At 45.8% G+C, this 16,955-nt stretch overlaps 2 protein-coding genes across 3 annotated transcripts in view; one reads left to right on the top strand and one right to left on the bottom strand.

Annotated features, from left to right (window-relative positions):
- Positions 1 to 16,955, bottom strand: part of COIL (coilin) — a 252,232-nt gene that overhangs the window by 40,900 nt on the left and 194,377 nt on the right. The gene's annotated exons all lie outside the window — the stretch shown is intronic.
- The window catches only part of SCPEP1 (serine carboxypeptidase 1), a 29,349-nt gene that overhangs the window by 2,818 nt on the left and 9,576 nt on the right, over positions 1 to 16,955 (top strand). The window contains exons 2-9 of one of the 2 annotated variants that reach the window (XM_050764729.1): positions 174 to 322; positions 5,448 to 5,537; positions 7,435 to 7,590; positions 7,956 to 8,030; positions 10,790 to 10,862; positions 14,679 to 14,716; positions 15,205 to 15,333; positions 16,648 to 16,741. In XM_050764729.1, coding sequence (XP_050620686.1) covers positions 174 to 322; positions 5,448 to 5,537; positions 7,435 to 7,590; positions 7,956 to 8,030; positions 10,790 to 10,862; positions 14,679 to 14,716; positions 15,205 to 15,333; positions 16,648 to 16,741 — 804 coding nt within the window. The other variant, XM_050764730.1, reaches the window with a different exon arrangement.

Genomic DNA, 16,955 nt, shown 5'->3' with positions numbered 1-16,955 from the left:
TCTTTTTTCATAGCCGAGATTTTTTTCATTATTCCTGCAATGTATTGGGGTGGATAAATTACCAAACTGTAAAACAAATCATCTCTAGCCTAGCATGGCTGTCTCTGCCAGGCTTGGAATTTACCTGTACATTAGGCACTTTTCTGGAAAGTGAAATTGAGCTTCTGTTTCAGGAGCTGTCATTGACTGGCCCACAGAGGAGGGCAAGGAAGTATGGGATTATGTGACCGTCCGCAAGGATGCCTACATGTTCTGGTGGCTCTATTATGCCACCAACTCCTGCAAGAACTTCTCAGAACTGCCCCTGGTCATGTGGCTTCAGGTAAAGTAGTTTCCCACCCTGGCCTGAGGTCCAGGCCAAGTCTCCCCTATGTGGCTCTTTGCCTACTTTTCGGGCTCATGTCTCAGCAGTGAAGGGCCGGTTTGGTCCAGCAGTGTGGCCTGGGAGTTCGGCGTGCTTCTGAGGCAGGCTGAGGCAATGGTATAGCCAAGGAGGCTATATCAGAGGGCGAGGGGATTCTAGCCTTTTGTCAGAGTCTCTTTATATTTCCAGATGGTTGCAAGAAGGCTCACTGAAAACTCCTGATGATACATTTGATAACATAGTGGAAGAAAGTGTTTTACAGCCGGGCACAGTGGCTCATGCCTGTAATCCTAGCACTTTGGGAGGCTGAGGCAGGTGGATCATATGAGGCCAGGAGTTCGAGACCAGGCTGGCTAACATAGTGAAATCCTGTCTTTACTAAAAATATTTAATACCAAAATTATCCAGGCATGGTAGCTGGGGTACCTATAATCCCAGCTACTCAGGTGGTTGAGGCATGAGAATTGCTTGGACTCGAGAGGCGGAGGTAGCAGTGAGCTGAGATCGTGCCACTGTGCTCCAGCCTGGGTGACAGAGCAAGACCCTATCTCAAAAACAAAAAAAAAAAAAAAAGAAAGTTTTATGGAAGGTTCCAAAGCAAAGACCTGAGGTAGCCTGACCTGCCTTCCTCTCCCCACAATCCTTTCCTGGACCCTAACTTCTTACCCCAAGAAAAGCTGATCTTTTGAAGGGACTGCTACCAGCCTTCTGCACCTTCATGTGACTGTTGCACCCTCCCCCTTTCCCTCAGTGTGTTTGCATTTTAACCTTGAGCTCTGATTGTAGGATGGAAGGCAGGGAGCTGGTGGAAAGATTTTTAGGGACAGGCAGAGGCTCTTTTCTGGCATTTTTGAAATGTGTCCAGAGATGGCCCACCCCCACCTGGAAGACCCCTCACCAGGGAGGAATTAAGGAACATGGTCTTGCCTCTGGAAAATGTGGGCATGGCCCAGCCGGAGCTCTGGGCCCCTCATCAGTAAATAGGGACCCTGGTGCTCACCTCCATAGGATGCTATTGGGACGTCTTCCAACAATGCTGGTATTTATAAGCAGCCTCCCACCGCCTGGGTTTTGCCTGCCAGGATGGTCAATGCAGACTTTCTGGTGAGATAGGGTGAAAATGAGCAGTTTTCAGGGAGGGGCCTTTCTCTTTTGGAATTATCACTTGTGCCACCTCTGAGGGACAGAGCTGAGGCTCAGCCCCAGGTGCAGATATGATAATGCTGCAGAAGAAGAACCCTTGTGCTTCAGCCCAGGGAGCCCTGCTCACCTCTGGTGGCTGGAGACAAAGGTGCGGCACAGTTGGCAGGGAGAGCCAGGCCGTGGACAAGCTCAGGCCTGCCATCAGAGGCCCTGGGTTTTCAGTGCCTACCTGCCACTTAGAGCCATGGCAAGATACTTCCTTCTCTGGGCCTTGGCTATCTAATCTGGGGGATTTTGGTGGTTTTTCAAACTTTTTGTTCATCAGCAGAACTTTTATTTTTTACCCCCAAATGAAAGCTTACAAAGGGGAGACAAAGCGGACAACAGCAGATGTGCTGAGGCTGGGGCTTCTCCTTTGTCCCAGGGATACTTTCTGAGCTGTTAGGAAAACAGTTTGAAACAAACGCTGAATTTCAGAAGTTGTAAGCTATCCTTTTGGTTGATGGCAGAGTGGGATTGTTAAATTAGTTAACATTTTAAAATGAGGACATTTGCTTCCTCTTTCCAAAAATCATGAGATACAGTAATTTAGGGCCTGAACTCACTGTCCCCAAAGTTGCGTGTAGGTGGCCCCTTTTCCTAGAGGGTGGGAGCTGCTGGAGGAAGGTGCCCCTCTGCCACCCTCTGATTTGCTCTGCTCCACAGCCTCTGCCGGGCTTCTGGAGGCCATTGGGTTTGCAACATTTAGTTGACCTTTGAGCTGAGAAGCTTTTTTTTTTTTTTTTTTTTTGAGACAGAGTCTCCCTCTGTCAGCCAGGCTGGAGTGCAGTGTCAGGATCTCTGCTCACTGCAACCTCCACCTCCTGGGCTCAAGCAGTTCTCCTGCCTCAGCCTTCCAAGTAGCTGGGATTACAGGCGTGTGCCACCACACCCGGCTAATTTTTTTATTTGTAGTTTTAGTAGAGACGGGGTTTCACCATGTTGGCCAGGCTTGTCGCGAACTCCTGACCTCGGGTAATCTGCCCACCTCGGCCTCCCAAAGTGTTGGGATTACAGGCGTGAGCCACTGCACCCGACGAGCTGAGATGCTATTTGAAGTTTACCAAAGAGAATAAATTGCTCTTCTCCACTTACCCAGAGGCCCAAGAGAGAAGAAAAAAGATTATGCTTACAGAAGAAATAACTAATTTAGATGAAAAGAAGATCTATTTTAGCAGCCTGCTGAGGACATGTGTGCTGACTTCTCTGGGGGGAATCTTTGAGAATCGAAGTCACGTCTTCTGAGTGGGTTAGCAAACTATGTTAGGGATACTTTCAAGTCTTTGAAGCATTTCACTTGGTCCACTGACACATTGACTGTGTCTCAGAGTTTCTGGATAGCCCTAGACCATGCTGGCACCCTATCCCAAAGTTCTGGACAAAAAACGGGTTTTACAACAGGATATATTCATGTAGAACAGAGGCTTCCTCCAGCCAGCATCTCATTGCCTTTTGAGGAGAGGGGGATGAGGAGAGGGAGAGGTCGTCTGCTGTCTCTATGGCTTACCAGAAGCAGAGGAGAACTGAGATTTCTCCCACAAAGACCCAACCCTTAGGATTTCCAGCTTTTCCCCTTTTGCTTTGATCCTACCTCATCCTAATTAAGTCCATGAGGAAAAAGGAACCCAGCTTTCATTAGAGGGTAGATCTCTGGCTTTAATTTATTGCATATTGCATTGTGAATATTTTTCAATGTTGCCACATCGTTTTTCAGAGTTCATGATTCTAAGTGGCAGGGTAGCATTCCATGCTGTAGATGTGCTGTGGGTGCCTAACCTGTTCCCCTACTGGGGGACATTGGAGTTGCACCCTTACTTCTGTTGTTATTTTGAATGGGACTGCGGTTAACATCGTTATCTGCTTTGTGAACTTTTTACTGCTGTGTTAGAAAATCTTAAGATACAAAGGGCATATGATCGGGGGATTTATAGCCTTCCAATTTTATCAGAGTTAGGTTGGTTCAGGTTCAAAACATTAATGTTGTAAAGTCTTTCCCTTTGGGGCCCTCTTGCTGTTGCTAGTTGCCCTTTAGCCCTGACTCTATCTTGTTTTTTTTTTTTTTTTTCCAGATTTCCCTACTACACAAACTGCCCTGGCTTCTGTTTTGCCCAAGCTATTCCCTTTCATCTTTTTTTTTTCTTTTTTGAGACAAGGTCTCGCTGTGTCACCCAGGCTGGAGTGCAGTGGTGCAATCTCGGCTCACTGCAGCCTCCTCTTATTGGACTCAAGTGATTCTCGTGCCTCAGCCCCCCGAGTAGCTGGGACTACAGGCGCCTGCCACCACACCTGGCTAATTTTCTATTTTTAGTAGAGACAAGGTTTCGTGTGTTGACCAGGCAGGACTCGAACTCCTCTCGAACTCCTGACTTCAAGTGATCTGCCTGCCTTGGCTTCCCAAAGTGCTGGGATTACAGGCATGAGCCACTGCGCCTGGCCCCCGTTTTGTCTTTTCGTATCTCCCTTTCCTACTCATCCTGCTAGTGCACAGAGAGGCCACATCCTTTTATTCTAGGTCCTCAGCCCTTTCCCTTGCCTTAACTGACAGGGCCCTCCTCATAGACTCCCCACTTCAATTGGCCCCTGGATTTGTCCAGAAAAAGCACTGACCATCTTTTCCCCTGACCACCTCCCAAAGGGCCTCCTCTTGTCTCAATTAGAAAGCCCACCCAGGCCGGGCGCTGTGGCTCACACCTGTAATCCCAGCACTTTGGGAGGCCGAGGCGGGCAGATCACGAGGTCAGGAGATGAGACCATCCTGGCTAACATGGTGAAACCCCATCTCTACTAAAAATACAAAAAATTAGCCGGGCATGGTGGCGGGCGTCTATAGTCCCAGCTACTCGGGAGGCTGAGGCAGGAGAATGGCGTGAACCTGGGAGGCGGAGCTTGCAGTGAGCCGAGATCGCGCCGCTGCACTCCAGCCTGGGCGACAGAGCGAGACTCCATCTCAAAAGAAAAAAAAGAAAGCCCACCCAACCTGTCCTATTTGCCTCTTAGATTCTTTCCTCTCTGAAGCCCTCAGAGCCTTTAGAACTGCCCCCAGCACCGAGCTGCGGTTCAGAATCCTGCCTTTCCCACTCCCATGGACGTTCACAGTATCAAACTCTCCCTGCCCTGGAGCTTTTGAATCTGCTGCATTATATCCAGAGAATCTGCTTGATCAAACTGCTCCTAAGTCTGGGTCCTTTATTAATCCACAGGGATTCTGAAGAGTCTCCCATCTCCTGGGGAGGGGGTGATGGAGGAAGAGTCAGAAGGCCCAGTGTCTAGTCCTGGTAGAGCTCCTTCAGGTCAGCAAGGCCTGCGGCAGGCCACGGCTCCAGCTCAGAAAATCAGGAGGCAGCTAGGCATGATGGCTGACACCTGTAATCCCAGCACTTAGGGAGGCTGAGGCGGGAGGATTGCTTGAGCCTAGGAGTTCGAGACCAGCCTGGGTAACGTGGTGAAACCTCACCTCTACAAAAAACACAAAAATTAGTTGGGCTGGATGTGTTGGCCTGCGCCTATAGTTCCAGCGACTTGAGGGGGCTGAGGCGGGAGGATCACTTGAATCCCAGAGGTAGAAGCTGCAGTGAACTGAGATTGCACCACTGCACTCCAGCCTAGGTAACAAAGTTAGACCCTGTCTTAAAAGAAAAGAAAAGAAAAGAAAAAATCAGGAGTCAAGAACATTCCACTGAGGACCTCTTAGCTCAGCTCTGCTCCTTTCAAAGAGAAAAGCCTCAGCAGTTACTAGGGGAGCTCCTCATATGGAAGTCCCTGGTTCACCAGAGAAATTGTGTCTTTTATGCAAATTGACCCAGCCATCACTAACTCATAAACCATCTATAGCAAATGTGGTCATTCATTGTAAAGACTAAGTTTGACTAAAATTTTTGTTTGTTTCTTCTCTCTTCCACAGGGCGGTCCAGGCGGTTCCAGCACTGGATTTGGAAACTTTGAGGAAATTGGGCCCCTTGACAGTGATCTCAAACCCCGGAAAACCACCTGGGTACAGTGAGGACGGTCCTGAGCTAAACCTTACCCCGTGGCCTCTGAGAGGCCCTGCCCAACTCTTGGAGGGGCCACAGATGTAGCAATCCCTCACCATCCCTTTCCTCTTCCTGTGAATACTGAGGCCATGGGCACTTGTCCGCAGGCCTCCTCTCTGGCCCAGCTTCTCCCATTTCTCAGGACAACTTATCTTGCCCCAGTCTGCCTCGCTTTCTCCAAGACAACCCCTCTCTCCAGCTGCCTTCAAAAACTTACTACAGCAGACACCTGGGACCCTGCGTTACCCATGCTGGCCACCTCTGCAGTCTCAGACACCAGGGTTGCACCCTCCAGCCACAGCCCCCAGTCCTTTTCTCTCTCCTCTCCTCCTACTTGTATCTTGACTTCCTCTTTCGATGTCTCTCTTGCTCTCCTGCTCACACCTCCCCCTCATTCTTAGCATCTCTTCCTTCCCTCACCGGTCTGTGGTCAACTCCCGTATCCTTCTCCCTTTACAGCCTTGGGTCACTCCCACTGTCCACCTGCTTAGCCCTGACGCCCCAGGCTGCCCATGATCAGAACTGGGCACCCGCCCTAGGGCTGCTACACAGCGTGGGCCTTACTCAGGGCTTGTGGCTATTCCTCTCTCTGTGCTCCGGCTCTCCCAGCTGCACGTATTGCTATGAATGTTCTCCACTTTCCTCAGTGCTCCTCCTCCAGCCTCCCTCTCACATTGGGAGCTAAGCTTTCTGGTCTGTCTTTCTTTTTTTTTTGAGATGGAGTCTCCCTCTGTCGCCAAGGCTGGAGTGCAGTGATGCAATCTCGGCTCACTGCAACCTCTGCTTCCCAGGTTCAAGCGATTCTGCTGCCTCAGCCTCCCAAGTAGCTGGGACTACAGGCGTGCGCCACCACACCCGGTTAATTTTTGTACTTTTAGTAGAGACGGGGTTTCACCATGTTGGTCAGCTGGTCTCGAACTCTTGACCTCGTGATCTGCCCGCCTTGGCCTCCCAAAGTGCTGGGATGACAGGCGTGAGCCACCGCACCCGGCCACTTTCTTGTCTGTCTTAAGGGTTTCCTACTCTTGCCTCACGGTCTTTGTACATGCTGTCCTCCTGGCCTGGGCCTCTCCTGTACTTGGTTCCAACAGAAATCTCACTTCCAGGAGTGGTTGTAGAGTCATCCCCTACCTTCACCCCCCATCCCAACTTGTCTCCAAGCCTTCTGGAACTAAAAGGGCCATATGAGTGAGGACCGTGGTCCCAGTCCTGGTGCTGCCACTGCCTGTCCAATTTTGTGACCTTAGACACATTCGGGGCTCTTTCTGGGCTTTAATTTCCTCATCAGCAAGGGACATGACTGGACTGTGTCATTATTCAGGATCTTTTTTATGTAAATTTTATAACTCTCAACCTCTTTGGAAAAGGTATTAGAATAAATTATGTTCTTGGAGTGTACAGAGAAGCCAGGCCAATGTGGAAATTGGATGCATTTCCAAGAAAACTGATGTGTGTCCAGACTTTGAGTGTCCTCTGGCTTCTTCGAGTTAGTGCATAGACTGTCTCTGCATGCCTCTTTCTGCACTAGTTTGTTACATTTAGTACATTGTATTGTGTGAAAAGCAACAGCCCAGATTATTTGATTCCTGTGTGTGTTAATCTTTCCTTCTTGCCTCTCCCTTTTTTTGGGGGGGAGTTGGAGGGGGGGGCTTTCTTTGTTTTGTTTTTTTGTTTTGTTTTGTTTTTTTCCTATGTTCCTGTCCCTTATTTTTAAAAATCTCTTTTGGCAACAGGGATATCATCGCCACACTGTTATCCTCACTATGTGGGTTTTGCTGAGCTAGTAGAAAATGATCCAAAGATAATTGGTGACCAAACAACTGATTGCAACATTTCATTTTCCTCTGTGGCACATAGCTCCAGGCCGCCAGTCTCCTATTTGTGGATAATCCTGTGGGCACTGGGTTCAGTTACGTGAATGGTAGTGGTGCCTATGCCAAGGACCTAGCTACGGTGGCCTCAGACATGATGGTTCTCCTGAAGACCTTCTTCGATTGCCACAAAGAATTCCAGGTAAGCAAAGACTCAGGAACAGCTAAGTAAAGGGTTGGCAATAGCAACTCTACATCCATCAGCATAAACCTGAACTGCCTCCAGAGTTTAATGCCTAGCTGATTTCTGAGAAAACCTTTTTATTTCCAAGTTTGGGTTGTGGATTTTTGTTTCTGTCATCTTTAAAGTTGATATTTAACTTGAAAGAATGACCCTGGAATGGGCATTCTAGTCAGATGCAATAATCAGATCGGAGTGATGGGGGAGGAAGACAAAGCAGATTTGTTTTTTCTGGCCATTACATGCAGTAGAAATTTGAAATTAATTTACGTGACTCAAAAAGCAATCACGGTTGTTAATTCTGTATAAATTCCTTTTCTTACTAGACAGTTCCATTCTACATTTTCTCAGAGTCCTATGGAGGAAAAATGGCAGCTGGCATTGGTCTAGAGCTTTATAAGGTAATGGAAAATAACTTTGTTATTATGGTTTTGGACAGAAAATCATGTTACTTTTATATACACACGTGATATTAAATACACTTTGAATAGGGCCATGTACATGCAGAGTAAGATTAAATCTGTAGTAATAATCATGAAAAGTTTTTAAAAGAGGAGTGAAGATTGCCCTACTAGATCTGGAACAAGATATAAAGCTTGAGTGAGTAAAAGAATGTGGTACTGACATAGCAACAGACAAATAGATTAATTGCAACAGGATACAGAATCCAGAAACACGCACATATATATGTATGTATATCATGTATTTGTATTATATGTATATGATCATATATAAATATAAGATAACTCTTCAAATCATTGAAGCATGGATAGAATGTCAATAAATGTTATGGAGACAAATGTCTATCACTTTGGAAAATAGAAAACTTGTATTCTTGCCTTGTATAAAATATTAATTCTGGATAGATTAAAATCTAAACTTAAAAATAAAAATTGGGACAGAATGCAGTGACCCATGCCTATGATCCCAGCACTTTGGGAAGACCAGGCAGGAGAACCGCTTGTGACCAGGAGTTCCAGACCAGCCTGGGCAACGTAGCGAGATCCTGTTTCTAAAAAAAAAAAAAAAAAAATCAACCGGGCACAGTGGCTCCTGGCTGTAATCGCAGCTACTTGGGAGGATGAGGTGGGAGGATCGCTTGAGTTCAAGAATTTGAAGCTGCAGTGAGCTGTGATCATGGTACTGCACTCCAGCCTGGGTGACAGAACAAGACCATGTCTCAGGAAAAAAAAACACACACAAAAAACAACAACGTCCTAGTAGAAAAATGGGCAAAGCCAAATGTGGACAAGCAATTTATAAAAGAAATATAACAGCCTTTAGACATATGAAAAATCTTCAACTTTTATTAGTAAGCCAAGTCCATGAGATTTGTAAATATTTAAAAGACTGATAACACCCAGTTTTGGTAAGAAGTCAGGGAAATAAGCATTCTTGTGCACTTTTGATGGGAATACAAATTAATTTAAACTTAAAAGGACAATTTGACAATGTCTGTCAGTTTTTTAAATGTATGTGTCATTTGACCCAATAATTTTATCCTATGGGAATACTTATACATATGTGTATGTCAGTGAATGTTTATTGTGCCATTGTTTATAATGTTCATAAACTGAAAACAGCTGGTTGGCTGTCAGTAAAGGATTGCTTAAATAAAGTAGGTACATCTTTCCAAGATGAAATGCTTTGCAGCCAGTGTAAAGAATGGATCCAGGCGGGGGCGGTGGCTCATGCCTGTAATCCTGCTCATGCCTGTAATCCCAGCACTTTGGGAGGTCAAGGTGGGTGGATTGCTCGAGGTCAGGAGTTGGAGACCAGCCAAGCCAACATGATGAAACCCCGTCTCTACTAAAAATACAAAAATTACCTGGGCGTGGTAGTGCATGCCTGTAATCCCAGCTACTAGGGAGGCTGAGGCAGGAGAACTGCTTGAACCCAGGGGGCAGAGGTTGCAAATGAGCTGAGCTGAGATTGCACCACTGCACTCTAGTCTGGGTGACAGAGCGAGACTCTTTCTCAAAAAAAAAAAAAAAGGTTGGATCTCAGCACTTTGGGAGGCTGAGGTGGGAGGATTGCTTGAGATCAGGAGTTAGAGACCAGCCTGGACAACAGAGTGAGACCCCTGTCTCTACAAGAAAGAAAAAAGAAAGAATACAGAGAGCTATATGTACTGAGTATGGAAAGTTGTCCTTTGGGTATTTAATTGTGGAACAATGTGAGATAAACTTGTTTGTAAGTCAAAAACACTTCCATATGTGGAGATAGATTTGCACGCTGTGATGGCAAACAAAAGGGTAAAAGGATACATGACACACTTAACTGCAGTCAGTTGGTGAGTGTGAGGGCACAAATGAGGAAAAGTAAAAGACTTTCACATTTTCTTCTATCTCCTATGTTTGAATATCAGTGAGCTTAAATAAGCGATTTTTTTAAGATTTACTAATTAAAAAAAACTTATAGAAGTGGCATATGTACTTTATAGAATATTAGAAACTACAGCAAGCATAAATTAAAAATGAAAACTTCACCATCCCACTTGATGGAGATCACTATAGTTAGCACCTGTGCTAACTATATAGGTAATAGGTTTCTAAATATTCTTGTGCACATTTATATAGAATTGTTTAGCTGAATGAGATCATATTATACATACTGGTTTCAGCCTGCTTTCTTCAATCAGTAGTTCTCAACTTTCTATTTCTGTAAATTTTCATCTCAAATATTCAGACTTTTTTTTTTTTTTTTTTGAGACAGGATCTTGCTCTATTAGCCAGGCTGGAGGCTGGAGTACAGTGGCGTGATGATAGCTTACTATAGCCTCTGCCTCCTGGGCTCAAGCAATCCTCCTGCCTCAGCCTTCTGAGTAACTGGGACTAAATGCGAGCATCACCGTGCCTGGCTAATTTTTGTATTTTTTGTAGAGATGGGGTTTTGCCATGTTGCCCAGGCTAGCCTCGACCTCCTGGGGTCAAGTGATCCTCTGACCTCAGCATCCTGAGTATCTGGGACTATAAGGCGCATGCCACCATGCCCTGCTAATTTTTTAACTTTTTGTAGAGATGGGGTCTCACTACATTGCCTAGGTTGGTCTTGAACTCCTAGGCTCAAGCGATCCTCCTGCCTCAGCTTCCCAAACTGTTGGGATTACTGTGTGAGCCACTGCACCTGGCCTGAGGGCGTTTCTTGTTTCATCTTTCAGGCTGTTCAGCAAGGGACCATCAAGTGCAACTTTTCCGGGGTTGCCTTGGGCGATTCCTGGATCTCCCCTGTTGGTAAGTCTGACATTTTCAGGCGTTTCTTCACTCCCCTTTGCCCATGCTTTCCTGGGACTTTGGGCTGTGTTGTCCAGATCAAAGAGCTAAGCAGCAGAACGTTCTGGGCCCTTAGAGAAAGTGTTTGCTGCATCCAAGAAATATAGGGACAGAGCACCTACCATGGACCACTAAGGGCTGAACTGAGTTTTCTTTAATTATCACAACAAAAGGATCAAATTTTACATTTGGAGGCATTCTGAAGACTCAGAGAGGTCATGAAATATGCTCTCTGCAACATAGGATGAGTGGCCTAGTCAGGATTCAAATCCGGGTCTGTGCGGCTCAGTACAAAGGCAAATCTGTTTTGTCATCCGCCCCCTCTACTTCCCTGATGCTGACATAAGCATTTGGTGTGAAATTTCCATCTGTTATGCTTATTGATGGCAAGACAAGGTTATCGTCTGGTCTTGCAACTCAGAGGTGTGCAGTTTCGTAATTGAGCATCCGTGTTGCGAGCATAAGAGTTGTTTATGTTGCAGACACCCAGGGTGTGGTTCCAGACATCTGAAACAATCATCCTGGTGGCATTCACTCTAACACAGGATTTCTCAGCACTATTGACATTGTGGGTCATATAGTTCTTTTTGTGGGAGGCTGTCCTGTGCATTGTAGGATACTACCAGCAGCATCCTTGGCCTCTACTCAAGAGATGCTAGTAGACCCACTCCAGTGTGACAACCAGAAATATCTCCCTGGGGAACAAAACCATCCCTGATTGAGAACCATTGTTCTAACCTAACCAAACGTGATTTTCCCCAGGCAAAACCAAACTCCGGAGTTAGAAATCAGAAGAGAGGCTGCCTAGGGGCAAGGGCGGGAAATAAGCATGAAAGGGACATGAAGGAACTATATCTTGATTGCAGGGGGTGGTTACACGGGCATATGCATTCATCAAAACTCTTCCGAAGGTACACTTGTGATTTGTGATTATGGCTCAGTTTTTTAAAAATAATCATTTATAAAAGGTAATATTTCCCCCTAAAAGGTAGGGATTCGCTTGTTACAGAGCCATGTTCCCAATAACCATTACAACTTGGAACGGTTATTTCTTGCCCTCATGTTTGCCATCTGCAGGGTAGGACTGAAGTAGCATAAAACTGAGTCAGCATGAAGACGAGGGCTGCTATTTGTTTATCTGTTTTTCCTTCCTGGGTGGATCTCATAGGACATCATAAAACTGCAAAAGCCTAGGTCAGCAGCATGAGAGTTTCTTGTCAGATACTGCTCTTTTGTTCAAGTTGATGACAAGACAAAGTCTCCATCGGGTCTTGGCAACCGAGAGGTGTGCTGTTTCATAACTGAGCATCCTCATTGGGAACACAGATGAGAGTTGTTTATGACTCAAAATTACGATGCTGGCCCTCTCACTTCCTCATGGGGTCTTCTCAGTTTCACGATAGCACTAAGTACTTTGCATGTGCTAACTTCATGTAATCCTTACAACAATTCCATGGGATGGATGCTATTGTTATCCTAATTTTGTAAATATGAAACTGAGACTCAAGAGAGGTTAAGCAACTTTCTTAGAGTCACCCAGCTGAATGGTAAAACTGGGATTCAAATCCAGGCAGCAGGTACTGGAATCCAAGCAACCTAACCACCTTGCCACACGGTCTCTCCAAGATCAGTAAGCTTTGCTTCCTGGCTTTGCAAGTGTTTTTCCTCCTGTTTGGAATCTACCTTTTCCTCCTTGCCGGGACCCACTTTACCTTATGAATCTGTTTGTCTGGATTGTAATCCATCCTTCCAGATCCACTTTAAGTATTGCCCCTCTATACCAGAAACATTGGTTTTTGAGGAAGAAGTATTGTTAATTTCCATGAACAATTGTTAATTGCTTGCTAAGTAGTAGATACTGTTCTAGGTGCTAGGCAAAGACACATAGATATGCTCCTAATCTTCAAGAAGGTCTTGATCTGCACTGTCACTAAGCTCGTGTGACCATGTCAGTATGGTAACCACTTGCCACATGTGACTATATAAATTTAATTATAATTTTTAAATACAATTTCAGTTTTTCAGTGGCACTCTCCACACCCAAGTGCTCCATAGACACATGTGGCTATTGGCTAGCATTTTGGACTGCACGGATATGGAACACTTCCATTACTGCAGAAAGTTCTATTGAACAACGCAGGCCTACTTCAAAGGTTGGTAAACAAGGGCCCATGAGTCAAGTCTGCCCTGCCGCCTGCTCTGGTAAATACGTTTTTTTTTGTTTTTTGTTTGTTTGTTTGTTTGTTTGTTTGTTTTGAGACAGAGTTTTGCTCTTGTTGCCCAGGCTGGAGTGCAATGGTGCGATCTCGGCTCACTGCAACCTCCGCCTCCCAGGTTTAAGCGATTCTCCTGTCTCAGACTCCTGAGTAGCTGGGATTACAGGTTCCCGCCACTACACCTGGCTAATGTTTTCGGTATTTTTAGTAGAGATGGGGTTTCACCATGTTGGCCAGGCTGGTCTCCAACTCCTGACCTCAGGTGATCTGCCCGCCTTGGCCTCCCGAAGTGCTGGGATCACAGGCGTGAGCCACCGCACCCGGCCGGTAAAAGTTCATTTACTGTCTGTGGCTGTTTGGAGACTGTAAGAACACAGTTGAGTAGTTGCAACCGAGATAGGCTGGCCTACAGGGCCAAAATTATTTACTATCTGCCCTTTTACAGAAAGGTTACCAATCTCTGGCCCAGATCAAACAGGAAGTGGGATGCATTGGAGAACTGCAACCAAACCTGTTTCAAGAAACTAAGGCACAAGTTTGAAGGTTAAGCCCAGGAGGTGATTAACAGCTAGGCCACGGAAGTCCTGGTGTGCCTGCATTTCTCACAGTGTACTCTAAAAGAATACCAGTCCAGGCCAGGCGTGGTGGTTCACACCTGTAATCCCAGCACTTTTGGGAGACCAAAGCGGGCGGATTGCTTGAACCCAAAAGTTCGGGACCAGACTGGGCAACATGGACTTAGTTCCTGCAGAACTAAGACTACTTGAAACCTACTTTGAGACACTTTGCCTTAAGGAGCCATTGAATACTTTTAAGCTAAGGAGAGACATACTCAAATGTGCTTTGTAAGTTGAGGTCCTTGATTCTTTGTTGGCGTGTCTTTCAATAGCACTTGTCTTACCTAGTGATGTAGTATTTAATAGTTGTGAGCTTGTCTAAACCAAGGTCAACTACTGTTCTCTTTGAGGACAGGCATTATGTTACTCACAGTTATATCTTAAGCTTTTGCTGCCTCCAGACCCTTAGTAAATTCTCAATGTGTTTGTGGGATGGGAATGAGCCAATTGGCAATATAGCCACTTGCGTTGTTGCAAACTCATTAGTCATCTTCCTTATTTAGCTCCTTGGCAGAACCTAATATCTCCAAACTGGAGGAGCAAATAAGATGCAGAGCAGAAATGTGAGGGTGGAGAAATATTTTAAGCTGTCAAAAGGCCTAGAGGTCCACAGATAAGAGCCTCCACCTGCATACCTACAGCCTGCCTATGGGGATGCTGTCACCGGCAATGACTCACTTGCTGGGCCAGTATCAGGCCAAATTAATGTGCCATTATTCTTAAGAGTCAACAGACAGGCCCTCACACCCTCATCCCACCTTCCAGCCACCGTGTCATCAGCCCGCCTCCTGCATGGGTGCAGGTGATTTGAGGAGCCTTCCAATACAAAGCTACCAGGTTTCTTGCTTCTGTCTCTTTCTTCTTTGGAGAGAAGACAGTTAGGTTTGTCTTTGGAAAGACAGAGGTATGACATACTTGACTTGTACATATGTGGTTTCCTTTAGATTCGGTGCTCTCCTGGGGACCTTACCTGTACAGCATGGTAAGTAGATATACATCTGCGCCCTGCGGGTAAACAACCCAGCCGATCTCTTCCGGCTGTGACCCCAGGAAAAGAGATGCTGGATGAGTTTGCCTATGTGGATGACACTGCTCTTTAGGGACTACTCATCCATATAGAGTTGGAGACCCAAAGCAAGAGCTTGCCTCAGGGACAAATTGAAAGAAAATCAGCACACATCACTTTTTTCCAGATACAAGAAACACATTTTCCCAATTCCCTAAATTGTTATTACAAAAATTTTCAAATATGCAGAAACGTTGACAGATCACTGTGAATACCTTCTTAGGTTCAGTTGACAGTTTGCCGTATTTCCTCCAATAAACATGTGGCTTGTAACAATATACTTTGATATGTGAGCTTCTGTTCTCCTTCCTTCCCCTCATTCTCCTACCCCTACCTAACTGCAGCAGCACCAGATTGATGTTCCCAAGTAAAGCGGGTCTTTTTGCTCTTGGTTTGCATTCCAGTCTCTTCTCGAAGACAAAGGTCTGGCAGAAGTGTCCGAAGTTGCAGAGCAAGTCCTGAGTGCCGTAAATAAGGGGCTCTACAGAGAGGCCACAGAGCTGTGGGGGAAAGCAGAAATGATCATTGAACGGGTAAAAAGGGGACAAACTCAGAGGCCAGCGTGCTTGGCTTTTTCTGGTGGGTACAGGGTACGTTGTTGGTATTGTCAAACTTGGGGTCTATCCTGAGCCTCCCCACGTATCTGCAAATGATTGCATGCTAGATAATACATCTCTTGGGTCTGAGCAGTGATGTAGTGGCTTCTTACAGAGTCAGAAAGCCACCCAGGCCTGCAAGACTTGCTTGTCCTTGACTAAATGTATGGATTCTATTTAAAAAAAAAAAAAAAGACTATCTTGCAGAGGTAAGTGTGTGGAGACAACAGATTCCCTTATTAGGACCCTTGCCAACCAACATTCTGACTCCAGAGAACCAGAAGGAAAGAATGCGCTGGCTAAGGACTGGGAGTGTAGGCCCTTCTGCAGCTCTGTTCTCCTTATAAATTAACACCTAGGCCCTTGGTTTTTTTCCCTGCGGGGCCTGATCACTGCTCATATGAGATGCTTACCACTCCAGGGAGAGTAGGCTGACACAGCTGGTTTCTGAAACTTCAGAGCTGCATTTCTTTCTTTCTTTCTTTTATTTTTTATTTTTTCCTTTTTTTATTTATTTTTTTTTGAGACAGTCTTGCTCTGTCACCCAGGCTGGAGTGCAATGGCGCAGTCTCGCCTCACTGCAACCTCTGCCTCCTGGGCTCAAGTGATTCTCCTGCCTCAGCCTTCCGAGTTGCTGAGATAACAGGCATGCGCCACTGCACCCAGCTAATTTTTGTATTTTTAATAGAGACAGGGTTTCACCATGTTGCCCAGGCTGGTCTTGAACTCCGGACCTCAGGTGATCCACCCACCTCAGCCTCCCAAAGTGCTGGGATTACAGGTGAGAGCCACTCCACCTGGCCTCTTTCTTTCCTTCTTTTTTTTTTTTGAGACCAAGTCTGGCTCTGTCAACTACACTGTAGTGCAGTGGCCCGATCTCGGCTCACTGCAACCTCTGCCTCCTGGGTTCAAGTGATTCTCATGCCTCAGCCTGCAGAGTAGTTGGGACTACAGTTGAGCACCACCACGCCCGGCTGATTTTTGTGTTTTCAGTAGAGAGGGGTTTCACCATGTTGACCAGGCTGGTCTCGAACTCCTGGGCTCAAGTGATCCACCCACCTCAGCCTCCGAAGTGCTGGGATTACAGGTGTGAGCCACCAGGCACAGCCAAAGCTGTATTTCTTTCTGATCCAAGCAAATTTACAAAATTAAAGCTGTCCTTGGATAAGATAAAGAGCCATGTGCCTTTCTGTTTGGCAGCATTGATGATAGGAAAACAAAACAAACAGCCAAATAAACTTTATATTTCAGAACACAGACGGGGTGAACTTCTATAACATCTTAACTAAAAGCACTCCCACGTCTACAGTGGAGTCGAGTCTAGAATTCACACAGAGCCACCTAGGTAAGTGAACCTTGAAGTTATTAGTCCCTGCCTCAGCCTCCATGCAAAAAGAAACCTGTTTATAAAAAAAACTTTATTAACGTATAATTTGCATGCCATGAAATTAACTCATTGTAAGTGGTTTTCAGTATATTCCCAGAGTTGTGCAGTCATTGCTACAATCCAGTTTTGGAGCATTTCCGTCACCCCAAAGAGATCCCACGTGTCTGCTTGC

Source organism: Macaca thibetana, chromosome 16, assembly GCF_024542745.1.
Source record: "Macaca thibetana thibetana isolate TM-01 chromosome 16, ASM2454274v1, whole genome shotgun sequence".
Classification (NCBI taxonomy): Eukaryota; Metazoa; Chordata; class Mammalia; order Primates; family Cercopithecidae; genus Macaca; species Macaca thibetana.
This window is presented reverse-complemented; position numbering and strand designations above follow the sequence as displayed.